The sequence below is a fragment of the Myotis nattereri genome (assembly GCF_964212035.1).
Source record: "Myotis nattereri genome assembly, chromosome: 4".
NCBI classification, from domain to species: Eukaryota; Metazoa; Chordata; class Mammalia; order Chiroptera; family Vespertilionidae; genus Myotis; species Myotis nattereri.
The window spans coordinates 110,391,392-110,405,326 of NC_138079.1; the positions used below are offsets into that span (position 1 = coordinate 110,391,392).

Genomic DNA, 13,935 nt, shown 5'->3' on the forward strand with positions numbered 1-13,935 from the left:
TGCAGTTCCTCATGTTGTGACCCAACCATAAAATTATTTTCGTTGCTACTTCATAACTGTAATGTTGCTACTGTTATGAATCGTAATGTAAATATCTGATATGCAGGATGGTCTTAGGCGATCCCTGTGAAAGGGTCGTTCAACCGCCAAAGGGGTTCCAACCCACAGGTTGAGAACCGCTGATCTAAACCCTCAAATTGTGGTGGCTACTGCCCCAAAATACAATTTGGCAAATTCTACATCTTGCCCAACTCAGCTTACTTTTTCATAACCCTCTGGGGTTGCACTGCCCAATAAGGTCACCACATGGGGCTACTGGGCACTTTAATTGTGGCTATTTCAAATTGAGGAAAACTTAAAAAAATGTGAAATTTTTTATTACATGTTAATGTCTTAGTTGTAGTGGGCTAAATAAAATATTAAGTTTAATTGCTTTCTTTTTACTACCTCCATATCAGTTTTGCCTATGTGCTGGGCAGTGCTGCTCTCAGGAGTCCCGCCCACTTACTGACGCACAAGGCTCCACACAGACACACTGTCTTCCTATAGCCAGCTGAAGACAGCAGCACCATGATGCCAGGTTAGTGTTAACATTTATTTAAAAATACACAAAATAGAAATTTTTACATCAAAGTGTGATAACCTCACTTATACATTGTTCCATACTTACCTGATTTTGTTTGCATCCTTATGCAAACATTAAGAATAGATGGATTTGATTCTGGTTTTTTGCTATGGTTCATGTAAACAGTTGAGACTGCTACATAAAGAAGGTTGTTTTACAAGGTAAAGTGGCCATAGAAACCTAACAGTAAAACAATTCAATTTGGTTTGATTAATGAAATTGGCAGAAGTCTTAGCAGATAGATCATCAAAGACTAAATATTGGCTTCTAGGCATTTTAAATATTAAAAACCTTGAGGTTTTTTTTATCTTGTAAACATAACTTAGACCTTGTTGGCATTAAGTTTGAAAAGTAGAATATTAAACCATGATTTTCATAATCCTGCCCATGTCAGAATACACTCTATTATGAGAATGAAACCAAATAACCAAAATAAACCAGGCTTTTCAAATTGTACTGCAAAGAAGGTTCTGATGGTCTCTTCTGGGAGCGATGCAACTGAAGTTGATCCTAGCACTGGCTGAATGCCATCCCCTCAGTCCCCTGGACAGTGCGATACCATAGGCCTCGAGATGGTCAGTCCCTCTTGCTCTGTGTCTTCTGCAGCAACCGAGACTCTACTTCCACCTCTGCTGTCCTTCCCGGGGCTGAGATTCACCGGGGTAGTGGTTTGTGACAACTGTCAAGACTGTACTGTCCCTTTAAGGTACCACATGCCACCATAGCTTACACAGCAGTCCTATGAAGAGGGAAACGTGTTAAGGGCAGGATCAGCAGGAAAGATAGCTGCTCGATGATTCTGTGCAGAATTTCACAACTTGACTCAGGAATTAATGGAGCAAATGGAAACTCAAGACCTGCCTGGTCTGTCCCTTCAGTGTTTGGGCCTCAGCCCCTGACCCCCTTTTCTGCTCACAGGGGTCTTAAGAGTGAGGAACTACAAATAAATCTGCTTTATGAACACAAAATAGAAAAACTGAATAGCTGCCCAGGACGAAGGTGCTTCATAAATAGTGTCACTATATATACAGCCTTATGTTTACAATAACAAAGAACATAAGGTAACTGTCATCAACTTTCTGTGTTTCAATGTTTCTGCAATACGGTATTTGGAGCATCTATTCATAAAAGCATATAGGTAGTAGTGCTCTGATGTACTCCCATATACTAGACAAGTTGAAACGGATTCCACTGAAAGTTTAGTACAATAGTATGTGGGAGAGAGAAACCAAGATGGTGTCATAGGTAAACACCTGAAATTGCTGCCTCGCCGAAACCGGTTTGGCTCAGTGGATAGAGCATCAGCCTGCGGACTGAAGGGTCCCGGGTTCGATTCCGGTCAAGGGCATGTACCTGGGTTGCGGGCACATCCCCAGTGGGAGATGTGCGGGAGGCAGCTGATCGATGTTTCTCTCTCATCGAAGTTTCTAACTCTCTATCTCTCTCCCTTCCTCTCTGTAAAATATCAATAAAATATATTAAAAAAAAAAAAAAAGATGAAATTGCTGCCTCGCACAACCACTTCAAAACTACAACTAAAAGACAAAACGGACATCATCCAGAACCACAGGACGGCTGGCTGAGTCGAAATTGTACAACTAGAAGGAAAGAGAAAAGCACGCTGAGACTCAGAGGAGGTGCGGAAGTAAAGTGCAGAGGTACAGAGGCGCACGTGGAAAGGGCTGGCAACTGAGAATGCGGTTGTCTTTTTGAATCGGGAGGGAGTCTCAAGCTCCCGATGGCCCCAACTCCAGTTGTGGGCGAGTCTCTGGGAACCCAGACTCAAACGGGGAGAAACTGGACTGTCTGGCAGTGGGCAGAACTCGAGGGCGGCTTTCTCTCAGAGGTGCTTGCAGCGATTACCGAGGGACACTGAGATGAGACACTGAGACCCGAGGGCCTCTTAGGCAGGGCTGAGGATCAGCCATAGCTGTTTGCTCTACCCTGTTGATTTCCTGAGACCCCGCCGCACACAAGCTGCTAGCAGAGGCTTTTGCATATGAATGGGCTGGCCCTTTGCAATCTGAAAATTACCTAACAAACTGCAGCTGGGTCGGAGAGACCCAGAACATCCAAAAGAAGGCCCAAGGCCCCACAGCAGCTTGCATTGCTTCACAGCTGGGCCTCATCTGGGCACCTCCAAATCCCAAACAAGGAAGGGGAATCTGCAGATCTCTCTGTAGCTCCTGCTGGGTAGCCTCAGGCAGAGGCTAAATTAGTACCTCCTTAGAGATCCAAGAGCCAGTGTACCCAGTGGTCAGAGTGGGACCATTCAGATTACAGCTCCTTGGATCCATAAGGGACACACTCAGAGGGTAGACTCAGTGAGCACCAAAGCCCCACTGAAGCAAGTCTTGCCCCAGAAGGGTGTCTCCAGCACAGTTCTCCCACCGTAGACACAGCTGATTCTCACAGCCAATTGGCCTGGAGGTCAATTCCTCCCAGTGATACCAACTATAATCAAGACTTAACTACAACAAGACCGTGCACACAGCCCACAAAGGGGTGCACCAAGAGTGTCCATCTCAGGTAATTAGGGAGGCTGAGCCACTGGGCCCTAGAGGACACCTAGAGACCCTTGAGGATATGAAAAAGGACCAACTAGAAATTAAGCATACACTGACTGAAATAAAGAATATTATACAGAGATCCAACAGCAGACTAGAGGATTGCAAGGAAGAAGTAAAAAACACCCAACTGGAAAAGCAAAAAGAAAAAAGAATCCAAAAATACGAACATAGTGTAAGGAGCCTCTGGGACAACTTCAAGTGTACCAACATCCGAATTATGGGGGTGCCAGAAGAGAGAGAGCAATATATTGAAAACCTATTTGAAGAAATAATGACAGAAAACTTCCCCTGCCTGGTGAAAGAAATAGACTTACAAGTCCAGGAAGCGCAGAGAACCCCAAACAAAAGGAATCCAAAGAGGACCACACCAAGACACATCATCATTAAAATGCCAAGAGCAAAAGACAAAGAGAAAATCCTAAAAGCAGCAAGAGAAAAACAGTCGCCAGTACCGGTTTAGCTCAGTGGATAAAGCTTCGGCCTGCGGACTCAAGGGTCCCCGGTTCGATTCCGGTCAAGGGCATGTACCTTGGTTGCGGGCACATCCCCAGTGGGGGGCCGTGCAGGAGGCAGCTGATCCATGTTTCTCTCTCATGGATGTTTCTGGCTCTCTATCCCTCTCCCTTCCTCTCTGTAAGAAATCAATAAAATATATTTAAAAAAAAAAAGAGAAAAACAGTCAATTACCTACACGGAAGTACCCATACAATTGTCAGCTGATTTCTCAACAGAAACTATGCAGGCCAGAAGGGAGTGGCAAGAAATATTCAAAGTGATGAATGCCAAGAACCTACAACCAAGATTACTTTACCCAGCAAAGTTATCATTTAGAATTGAAGGTCAGATAAAGAGCTTCACAGATAAGAAAAAGCTAAAGGAGTTCTCCACCACCAAACCAGTATTATATGAAATGCTGAAAGGTATTCTTTAAGAAGAGGAGAAAGAAGAAAAGTAAAGATAAAAATTATGAACAACAAATACATATCTATCAACAAGTGAATGTAAAAATCAAGTGAATAAAAAATCTGATAAACAGAATAAACTGGTGAATAGAATAGAATCAGGGGCATAGAAAGGGAGTGGACTGACAATTGTCGGGGGAAAGGGGTCTGGGGGGTGTAGGAAGAGACTGGACAAAAATCGTACACCTATGGATGAGGACAGTGAGGGGCGGTAAGGGCAGAGGGTGGGGTGGGAACTGGGTGGAGGAGAGCTATAGGGGGAAAAAAGAGGAACAACTGTAATAATCTGAACAATAAAGATTAAAAAAAAAAGTATGTGGCTATGGCAAATATCATGCAAGAGGTACAGAGTTGAAAGGGGGAGCAGAGTCAGGACTCTGAAGATGACCCACTTTTTGAAGGTGGAGCCTATACCTTACTCAGTTTAGTCCTTCAGCACAGACCACACCAATGTCAATCATTTATCTGTTGCCAAGGACCTGATTTAACATTCATCAAGTGGCAGGAAAACAGCCGACTGGAGGCCGCCTCCATCTACGTAGGGCACCCTCGTTCTTAAGCTCATGGTCAGAGCAGAAGCCTCTGGATGTTGTTATACACAACAAAGACATACCTTTAGCACTTTATCCACCTCCTGTTTACTGAGATCTTCTCCACACTCTTGAGTCAGCCGAGACTGGATCATGTTCCGGCGTACTCGGTAATTTTTGGAGAAAATTTCAAGCAAAACCTGTCGATGCTTTAATAGCAAAAACATGTTATTATGGAAAGCAATAGATTAAAAGAGAAACATCCCCAAACCAGAAATCCAAAGCTATGACCCTCGCTCCACCCTCTAGTCTATGATCAAATCTTTGCTCACGGACACTGGTGAAAGATGAACATGTTGGCAATTGGTGCTCTCTCAGACCCCAATAAAATGAAGACTCAAAATAAAGGTATATGCCCAAGAGAGCTGGTGAAAAGTTGGCAGAGCATAAGCCGTTGAGACATACTGCTGCATAATAAGCAGGAGTGAGAGCTGATTTGGAGGGTGGGGAAAGAGCCATCTGAAGTACATGAAGGCAGAGGAAGGGTGAGGAATAAGTGGCTGAAAGTGCTGGCACACAGACATGACATGGCATCTAGAAACAGGATGACCTGAAAGCATTACATCCCAAAATAAATACCAAGTAGAAGAGAAGTGGAATGTCACTGAACAACAACTCTGAAAGCTGGAATGCAATGGAAAATGTCTTACATTGCGGGGGAAAATGATTTGCCCTCTAACATTCCAGCCCCAGACAGACAATACTACTTGAGGACCACAGAGCCACGTTAAGGCATGACAGAACACAGACAACTCCCTGCCCCTGGGAAGCCAAACTGAATCGAGGAGGAAGACACAAGATTCCACAAGCCAGTCCCGCTGGAGAGGCCCTCCGGGAATCACACAGCATTGGTATTACCGTTGGTATCTGTGTTAGGAAACCATGCAAATGGAAACAGGAAGTAGCATAAAAAACAGTCATAGCATAATGCTGACATTTGGCTCTACAATGAACACATTTGCAGACACGATGCTGGAAGCACTGACACCTGACTTAGCCACATTTTCCCAGCCCCTGACCATGTCGAGCTGATAAACAAGTGATAGCCCCTGCAGATAACTACCCCATTTGCTGGTAGTCAAGGAGGAGTGGCTCCAAATCGGGTCGGGCATAGACCCACATAAAGCTCAGTCTTACTGGATTTTAACATACGCACTTACTACTTTATCAGAGTATTTCCGGAGTAACAAACTCAGAGACCACCTGCCTATTCTGTCCAAAGCACAGAAGGTTGCTCAGGGAGATCATTACAGACTGCTCCCCAACCAGAGCCCATCAGAGCCCCCCGTTTTATATCCTGCCTGCCTGCCAGCAAGCCCCCTTCTAAGAGGCAGAAGGGAGCCAAGAACTCAGTGGGTGCTCTTGCTCACTCCCTTCCCCCGACACCTGTGGTGTGAGCAATGAAACCTTAAAGTGCAGGCAGGTTCCTGGGAACGTCAGGGGTCCATGGCTGTACAGACAGTTTACTGGTTTCATTCATGTCTGGTCACTGGACCCCCATGACTGGAGGTGTGATGAGAGAAAAACGACCAATTTCTCTTAGAACCCCAGCACCCAAGACAAGGAAAGCATCCTTGTGATGCCTGCTGCCAGAGGCCCACGCGACGGGTCCATCCCTGGCCTGCCAGCCAGCGGACGTCAGACCCTCCAGAAAGCTGTGTAGCAGTGTACGCACCAGGACACGGCCCATCCCCAAGGAGCTGACTCGATGTTTCCAGGCCACGCCCATGCAGCCGGCCCTCAGACTGGCACCCCAGCCTGTCTGACAGCAGCAGGCTGTTTGGATTGGGAGGAGCTGGAAAACCTGAACTGTGATGCACGCGCAGCAGCAAAGGTCTCCTCACCTGATCACTCATGTCTCCAGACTCCCAGAGGGCGAACACCTTCTGCTCATCCGGGGAAGCGGCCGTCTGTGGGGGAAACTAACCGAGGCCCAGGTGTGAGCTGGTGGCTTGTCTCTACCATGGGGACCCTCCCCGCCGGCACCAGTCCGGTTCTTGGGGAGGAGGCCAGCCACCCCCATCAGGGCCTTGGGGGCTGCAGTGGCAGTGGGGAAGCGGCTTTTTCCCACTAGCCTGGCATTAGCTCACTCTGCTCTCCCATCAGCCTTCTCCTTCCCTAAATACCACCCTCGGATGTGTCCTGAGAAGCCCCCCCCACAACTCCCTGGGCACATGCCTGCCTCAGTCCCTTCCTCAAGGCTGTCGCAGGGAGGGGGTCTAGAGGTGACCCAGGCTCTGGGTACCTGGAGAAGGGAAGGCAAGGAAGGTGGCACCTGGCACAGTTGGTACTACCCCGTAAAGCCCCAGGCAGGGCTTTAAATACAGTCTCACTGATCTCATTAGAAACCAGAGGCAGTGAGGTGTGCGCCCCCCTCTCCACAAGGAAAAGCAGCTTAGAGGTTTACTCCTGCCTGGGGTCACATGGCTAAACTCAACTTGTCAAGTCACTCCCGTAAAACCACAAGGCTGGACAGACCTGAGGTCTCTTCCCCCTCAGACGTGACTGTGACCTGGGCACCTCGTCAGGGTCACGGGGAAGGAGGGCGACGGGTGAGCGGCAGAGAAGGCTGCAGTGTCTAGACACCAGCCCTCCCGAGAGGAAGCACGGCAAGAGCAGGTCCTGGGGCGAGGGGAGAGGAGACACCCCTCTTCGTGTCCCTAGCCTTGTGTCCCCTCCAGCCGCCCAGGATAGCCTGGCCCAGCTCAGAGAAGGGTGACCCTGCAGATAACGACACCCATTTGCTGGGTGGTCAAGGAGGGGGCAGGGTCCCAGGCCCCAGCCCCTTCTGTATGAGACATACCCAAGGAAGCTCCTTGCCATGAGGGCCAACTCCCCTGGGACAGCCTAGCCACCCTGGCATCCAGGGCCTCTTGGCCTAGTTTCTGTTCCTCAAATAGAGAGATGGGCCTGGCCCTCGGGCTCAGCTCACGCAAGGCTACAGGCACTCTGACCTCAGACTGCAAACATCAACGCCCCCTCACTAAGAGGCAGTGCAGCCCACCTCACCCTGCTGGCTGCTAGGTCCGGGCAGAGCCTGGGAGCTGGGAGGAGAGAAGAGCCAGCCAGCTTCCCTGCTTCCCCGAGGCCACAGCCTGGCACTCTCCACGCTCACGAAGGGGCTCCCCCGCCAGCCGGGGCCTGGTGAACAGCTCAGCTCATCTTAGCTGAAGGAGAAAGGACTTAGGAGCTGGAGTCACTATGCTGACCTTCAGAATCCAGCTGTCACCTCCTGGGCACCTGACCTTTAAACAGGCTCATCCCACTTCTCTCATCTGCGGGGTGCAGAGACCAGCGATACTAGGAATCACCCTAAAAAGGCCAAGGCTGACAGGAGTGAGCTGAGGTGCCGGAGAGGGTGCTAGAAACCAGGAGGAGCAGTGAGGTGTACGCTCAGCATCTCATTCAGCCCTTGCCGAGTCCTGTGACACAAAAGCGAACTCTCCCACTTTAGAAGAGGGTGCAGGGCCCAAGGCTGGCTGGCCCCAAGTCACGCACAACCTCACCGGAGAGCCAAGATGCGGACCCAGGTCAGTGGTCTTCCCTAGTCCCCACGCCCTGTGCTGGCTCCCCCAAAGTTGGCTGGGCTCAGGCCACTCTAGAGTGACCAGACTTCTCTCTCGGGCCCCTTTCTACCCGCCCGCTCCCCAAGGGTGCGGGCCCCACTTACAGGCACCAGTATCTGCTTGCAGCCAGCGGCCAGCACCGTGTCCTGCAGCATTCGGTCCGAGATGCCACTGAAGAGCGTGTGGCCAGGGGGCAGGCTAGCCAGGTGCAGGTTGAAGAGGCGCTTAAGCTCGCTCAGCGTGAGCACAAACTGTCTCTGGAAGGTGGCCTCCACAAAGGCCCGCAGCTCCTGGGCCACTGGGGTGCTGGCACAGCTGGGGGGCGGGTGCCCATTGAAGCCGTCCCCGCCTACGGCCCACCCTACAGGCAGCCCGTTGGTCAGCCTGCTGTGGAAGCCACCACTGGGTGAGGTGTCCATGGGCTCGCCCTCCTCCATGGCTTGCTCCTCCTCTTCCTCTCCCTCCTCACTCAGGGGCTCCTCCTTGATCTGCACACCAGGCAGGACCGCAGACGCCCTGACCTGCTCCTTTCTCCGCTGCAGCTCCCGTTCCAGCAGCGTGTGGTTCTGCTGGGCCCTGCTCTTGGCTACTTGGACCCGCTGGTCCCCAGACACCAGCCCCGCAGGCCCTGTGCGGAGAGGAAGGCTGCTCAGGAGGGCACAGAGATCGGGCAGAGGGGGCCCACACCTCTCCATCCCGACAGGGGACAGGAAGAGTGCGGGCCAGCTGGGCTGCGGCAGGTGGCCCACCGTGCCTTTCCCTCCCACCTTACCCAAGCGGGTTGAGCTACCCCAGCAATGAGGGAGGAAAGAACGGGCCAAACCAGCTTCCCACACTCAGAGCTCCAGGACGGGCTAGTGCTGAGCTCCTGCCAGGGCCGCCTCCTCCTCCTGCCTCCCCAAGAGCTAAGCGAGCAGGTGTCAGGGGCAAGTGCAGGAGTGCCTGGTCTGTGAGGCTGCAGCTCTGCCCACGGCAGAGGTCGGTGGGAAGGGAAAGAGCCCCACATACTGTCCCCAGGCCCAGCCCCGAGCCCGCTGTGAGGTGAGGCCTGCCCAGCCGATCGCGCACACCTGACTGTCCATCCGGCTGTTTTGGCGTGGTTTCCTTCACCAGGTTATAGACTTTTTCTAATCTGAAAATAAGAGTCAACACTTACTCTAAACCACATCCCCATCGTCTCACCACCCCAAACCCTGGGACAGCCTGGTGACTGAAGACACTGTGTGCTGGGAGCACTGTGGCCCTGCCTGCGGGCCAGGCCCGCTCCCCGAGCCGCTGCTCGGCCTGCCTGTGGGCACACAAGCCCTGGCGCTGGCTCCTGAGCGCTCCCCTTCCCCTTCACATGACAGGCAGGTTCTGGCCACCACGAGTGGTGGTGTCAGGCCTCTGTGGGATTCTGGGGTCAGCCAGCAATGTCCACCTGAGTGGGAAGGGGGCACACAGCCCCTCGTCGCACCCAGGGAGCCCTTACTTGGCCTGGATGCCCGTCCACAGCATGTGCTGCCGCTGGACCACGTCGGGGTGCTTCCTGATGAACTCCCCGTCGTGCGGCAGGACGAACTCCCAGCCTCTGTTGATCCTCACCACGGCCATGTGCTCCAGAAAGTCCTTCACATCCTCTGCACAGAGCTGGGGGCGGGGCAAGGGTGAGGCCGGCAGCCCCCATGCCCCCAGCCCCTCCCGCCAGATGGAGAGCATCACTTACTTTTGTCACTGTGGCCACCTCTTTCCTCACCACCCACCGGCTCTGAGTGAACTTCCACATCTGCGGGGGAGAGAAGCATGTTCCCAGGAGGCAGAGGTGGTGCTCCCGAGACGGGCCCCGAACCTGTGCCGCTGTCCTGGGAGCCAGGGCCGGGCCGACGTGGGTGTGGATCTGGCCGTGGGCAGTCACTTCAATTCTGCACCCTGTTTTCTCCTTTGTATAGGACCCCCCCACCCGGGCCCCCAGACCACGAAGACACCCGGGTCAGCGAGGTCTTGCCGGCCCGTCACCTATGAGACCTCTGCTTTGACCAGGCCCCAGACTGCATGGCGTCTGCAGGAACAGAGAAGGGCTGGCAGGCAGCAGAGGCCAAAGGTACCGTGCGGGGTGAGCGAACCTGGGAGTGGATACACGCTGCATGCACTCTGACCCCGGAGCCAAAGATAAAGCCACAGCACCTGGGCGCTGACCGCCCACAGAGCTGGGCCAGCCAGTCAGGAAGAGGAAATGCAGACCCTCCTCAGCTTAAGGCCGCCCTGCACGAAGCAAACCAAAGCTTTTAGGTCCATTTTTGTCTGTGCTGTTGTGCTCCGAAAAGACCGCCTATGGCACCCCGAGAACTCTGCCGGCACCCGAGAACACTGTTGGCACCCAGAGAACTCTGCTGGCACCCCGAGAACATTGCCGGCACCCCGAGAACACTGCCGGCACCCTGAGAACTCCGCCGGCACCCCGAGAACTCCGCCGGCACCCCGAGAACACTGCCGGCACCCCGAGAACTCTGCTGGCACCCGAGAACTCTGCCGGCACCCGAGAACACTGTCGGCACCCCGAGAACTCTGCCGGCACCCCGAGAACTCTGCCGGCACCCGAGAACACTGTCGGCACCCCGAGAACTCTGTCGGCACCCGAGAACACTGTCGGCACCCCGAGAACTCTGCTGGCACCCGAGAACTCTACCGGCACCCGAGAACACTGTCAGCACCCGAGAACACTGCCGAACACTGCCACACTGCCGAGGCAGGCACTGAGGTTCTGGATAAGGGCAGGGGTGGGGAGGGGGATGGAGATGACCAAGCTCGGGAGTTGCAAAAGCCAGGCAGCCACGCCCAGCGCCGTGTGCACTGGGAATGTCAGCCTGTCCCAAGTGAGTGCTGTTTGGCTGTGGGCCAGTCCCACCAACTCTCCAATTATTCACGATGAGCTAGAAATCTGGTCTGTATCATAATTGTGATTTGCAAAAATCAACCCCCAAGGCAACATTCTAAGAACACCACTCAAGCCAAATGAAGCCTGTTGGCCAGAATCCTCAGGTTTGCAAGCCTCGGCGAGAGGAGCTCAAAGGTCTGTATCACGCCAGGACCCTGGAGCCCCTGCCCAGCCCCGCCCGGCCCCACAGGCCTGGCCTTTGCGGCTGCCCTGGCAGCCCTGTGCTGTCGCCACGCTCCTCCCACAGCACCTTCACCCCCACCCGACGCCAGACCTGGGCACTTACAACAAAGTCTCGGCCACGGCAGAGCACCTCGGCGGGCACACCACTGTGAGGGCTGGAGGAGTCCTTGGGGTACAGGATGTCACTGCCAATGAGAGTGGTGGCGGGTCAGTCCCTGTCCTCAGTCCCATCTGCCTCCAGTCCCCTGCCCAGGCCTCGCAGCCCCCCATCCCCACCCCTTAGAGCCCCGCTTATCCCCAGCCTGACTCTGTGAACACGTGTCAGAAAGAGACACACTCCCCTCCCCACCCCAAGTTCTTCTTCGTACCCCTTCTTTTTTCTTAACAAATAGGAATTCCAATCCATTGAGAGAAATAAAGCTTTTGGGTCCATTTTTGTCTTTGTTGTTGTGTTTAATCCTGAGCACCTGAGGATATTTTCTCCCCATTAATTTTTAGAAAGAGTGGAAGGGAGGGGGGGGGGGGGAGAGAGAGAGAGAGAGAGAGAGAGATCCACTGGTTGCCTCCGCACACATCCTGATCTGGGCCAGGGATCGAGCCTGCACCCGAGGTACGTGTCCTTGGCTAGAATCAAACCTGAGACCCTTCAGCCCACAGGCCGACGCTTTAACCACTGAGCCAAACCGGCCGGGCCCTCCTACCACATCCTGACCCAACACCCCCCCCCCCCCCCACCGCCCGCCACAACTGGCCCAGCCCCAAGGCCACTGTGCAGGCGTGAAGGGGCCAGGGGCTCAGAGGCAGACATGGCCAGCCCAAGACTCTGGGAAAACAGTGGGTCCCACGTGGAAACCACATGCAAGCCCAGGAGAGACCGGTGATCAAGGGGGTGAAGGGCACGGCTGGGACCTGGACAGGCCCTGAGCACCAGTGGGGGAAGCCTGAGAGAAGGGGCCAGCATTAGGCTCAGAGAACTTCGGGGCCGAGGCAAATGCGCAGGCGTGAGGCTTTCTACACACATATCCACAGCACAACCCTCCCCAGCCCATAGGCCTGCTGCCCAGGACACACTCACCACCCGACACCACCTCTGCTCCTGCTGCCCCACCCCCTCAGTCCTACCTGACCACCAGCTACTACCCATCCTTGAGGTCGAGCTCCGTGCCCCCACCTTCCCATAAACACTCTCGGGACAGGGACAGGGACCTGGCCCCGGGCGCTCACTGCTACCAGAGAGCAGGTCGCCGCTAAGCAGGTGCTGAATGAATGTGGCCCAGGCCCCGCACTTCTGCGTTCTGTGCCCGCTCGGGCCCCACAGATCGGAGGTCAGGGGCAGCGTGTGAATGACAATGCCCTGTAGGGCCCAGGACAAGCAGTCAGACACACCGGACAAATGTGTGACTGTTGCATCATCCCCTCAGAGGGTAACAGCGACAGGGCGGAAGGAGCCACAGGCCTTGCTGGGGTGGCCAGGGCAGCGTCAGGGCAGAGACCACAGCAGGACCCAAAGACCACGAAGGCTCAGTCACAGGGACAGACCACCAGCTGAAAGGGGCGGCCGCACCAGGGGCACACGTGGTGCTGGGCAAAGTTGCAATCCCAGCCGTGACAGCCTCACTGCCAGGGGTTGGCAGTGCCTCTCTCTGGGCCAATGTCCTCCAGTGTATAACAGGATGGCCCCTGGCTCTGTGCATGGGTGACAACACCGGGCCCATCTAATGAGTGATGTGCACCGAGAAGGAAGATACCCAATGCATATGCAGGGCCTGTGCTTCCCAGGGCGAGGGCGCCACCCTGTGGCCATGACATGAATATACTTTATAATTAATCAAATGGGTATTCATGGACTTTTTTGCAGTGAATTGCTTTTTTTAAAAAATTGGTCTTAGAGAGAGAGAGAGGGAGAAGAGAGAGAGAGAACATCGATGTGAGAAATATCAACTGGTTTCCTCCCGCATGTGCCTCAACCAGAGCGGGGTATGTGTCCTGACTAGGTATCGAACCCACAACCTCTTGGTGCATGGGATGACGTTCCAACCAACGGAGCCACACTGGCCAGGGCCACAGTGCATTACTTTTATAAAAATTTGTAACAATTCACTCTTTAACAGCTTTTTCACTTTATAGCACACTTTCTAAAAAGTGTGTACATTATACCATTTAGAATTCATTTAATTCGAATGTGTACAAAATGTAGATAGCCACACTGTATTCACCAAGGGTCTACTCTGTGCCAGGCATACTGAGTACTGCGGGACGTAAGGGAGTCAGTCAACAGGCAGTCCCACCCCCTTGAAACTGACAGTCTGATGCAAGAGGCAGACAGACTGGAGAGGAATCTCAGGAAAAGAGAAACTGCTGAAAGACATCAAGTCATAAATTTAAGACCTATGAAACCCAACAGGACACATCCAAAGTTCACCCTCAGACACACCTTCGTGAACTGTGGAAAGCCAAAGCAAGAGAGAATCTTAAAAGCAGCCAGAGGGAACCGAGCGAGGACCTTTCGAGGAGCACCCCCGACA

The 13,935-nt window shown here is 53.2% G+C and overlaps 1 protein-coding gene across 1 annotated transcript in view; it reads right to left on the reverse strand.

Moving 5' to 3' along the window:
- Nucleotides 1–576: 576 nt before the first annotated feature.
- POLR3E (RNA polymerase III subunit E) overlaps nt 577–13,935 on the reverse strand; it is a 38,746-nt gene continuing 25,387 nt past the window's right edge. Inside the window, exons 14-21 of the mRNA XM_081089375.1 lie at nt 11,514–11,595; nt 10,019–10,078; nt 9,785–9,942; nt 9,384–9,445; nt 8,418–8,941; nt 6,592–6,669; nt 4,771–4,896; nt 577–1,364 (exon numbers count right to left, since the gene is read on the reverse strand). Of these exons, the coding sequence (XP_080945501.1) occupies nt 1,308–1,364; nt 4,771–4,896; nt 6,592–6,669; nt 8,418–8,941; nt 9,384–9,445; nt 9,785–9,942; nt 10,019–10,078; nt 11,514–11,595 (1,147 nt within the window). The 3' untranslated portion in view covers nt 577–1,307. The remainder of the gene's footprint in view (nt 1,365–4,770; nt 4,897–6,591; nt 6,670–8,417; nt 8,942–9,383; nt 9,446–9,784; nt 9,943–10,018; nt 10,079–11,513; nt 11,596–13,935) is intronic.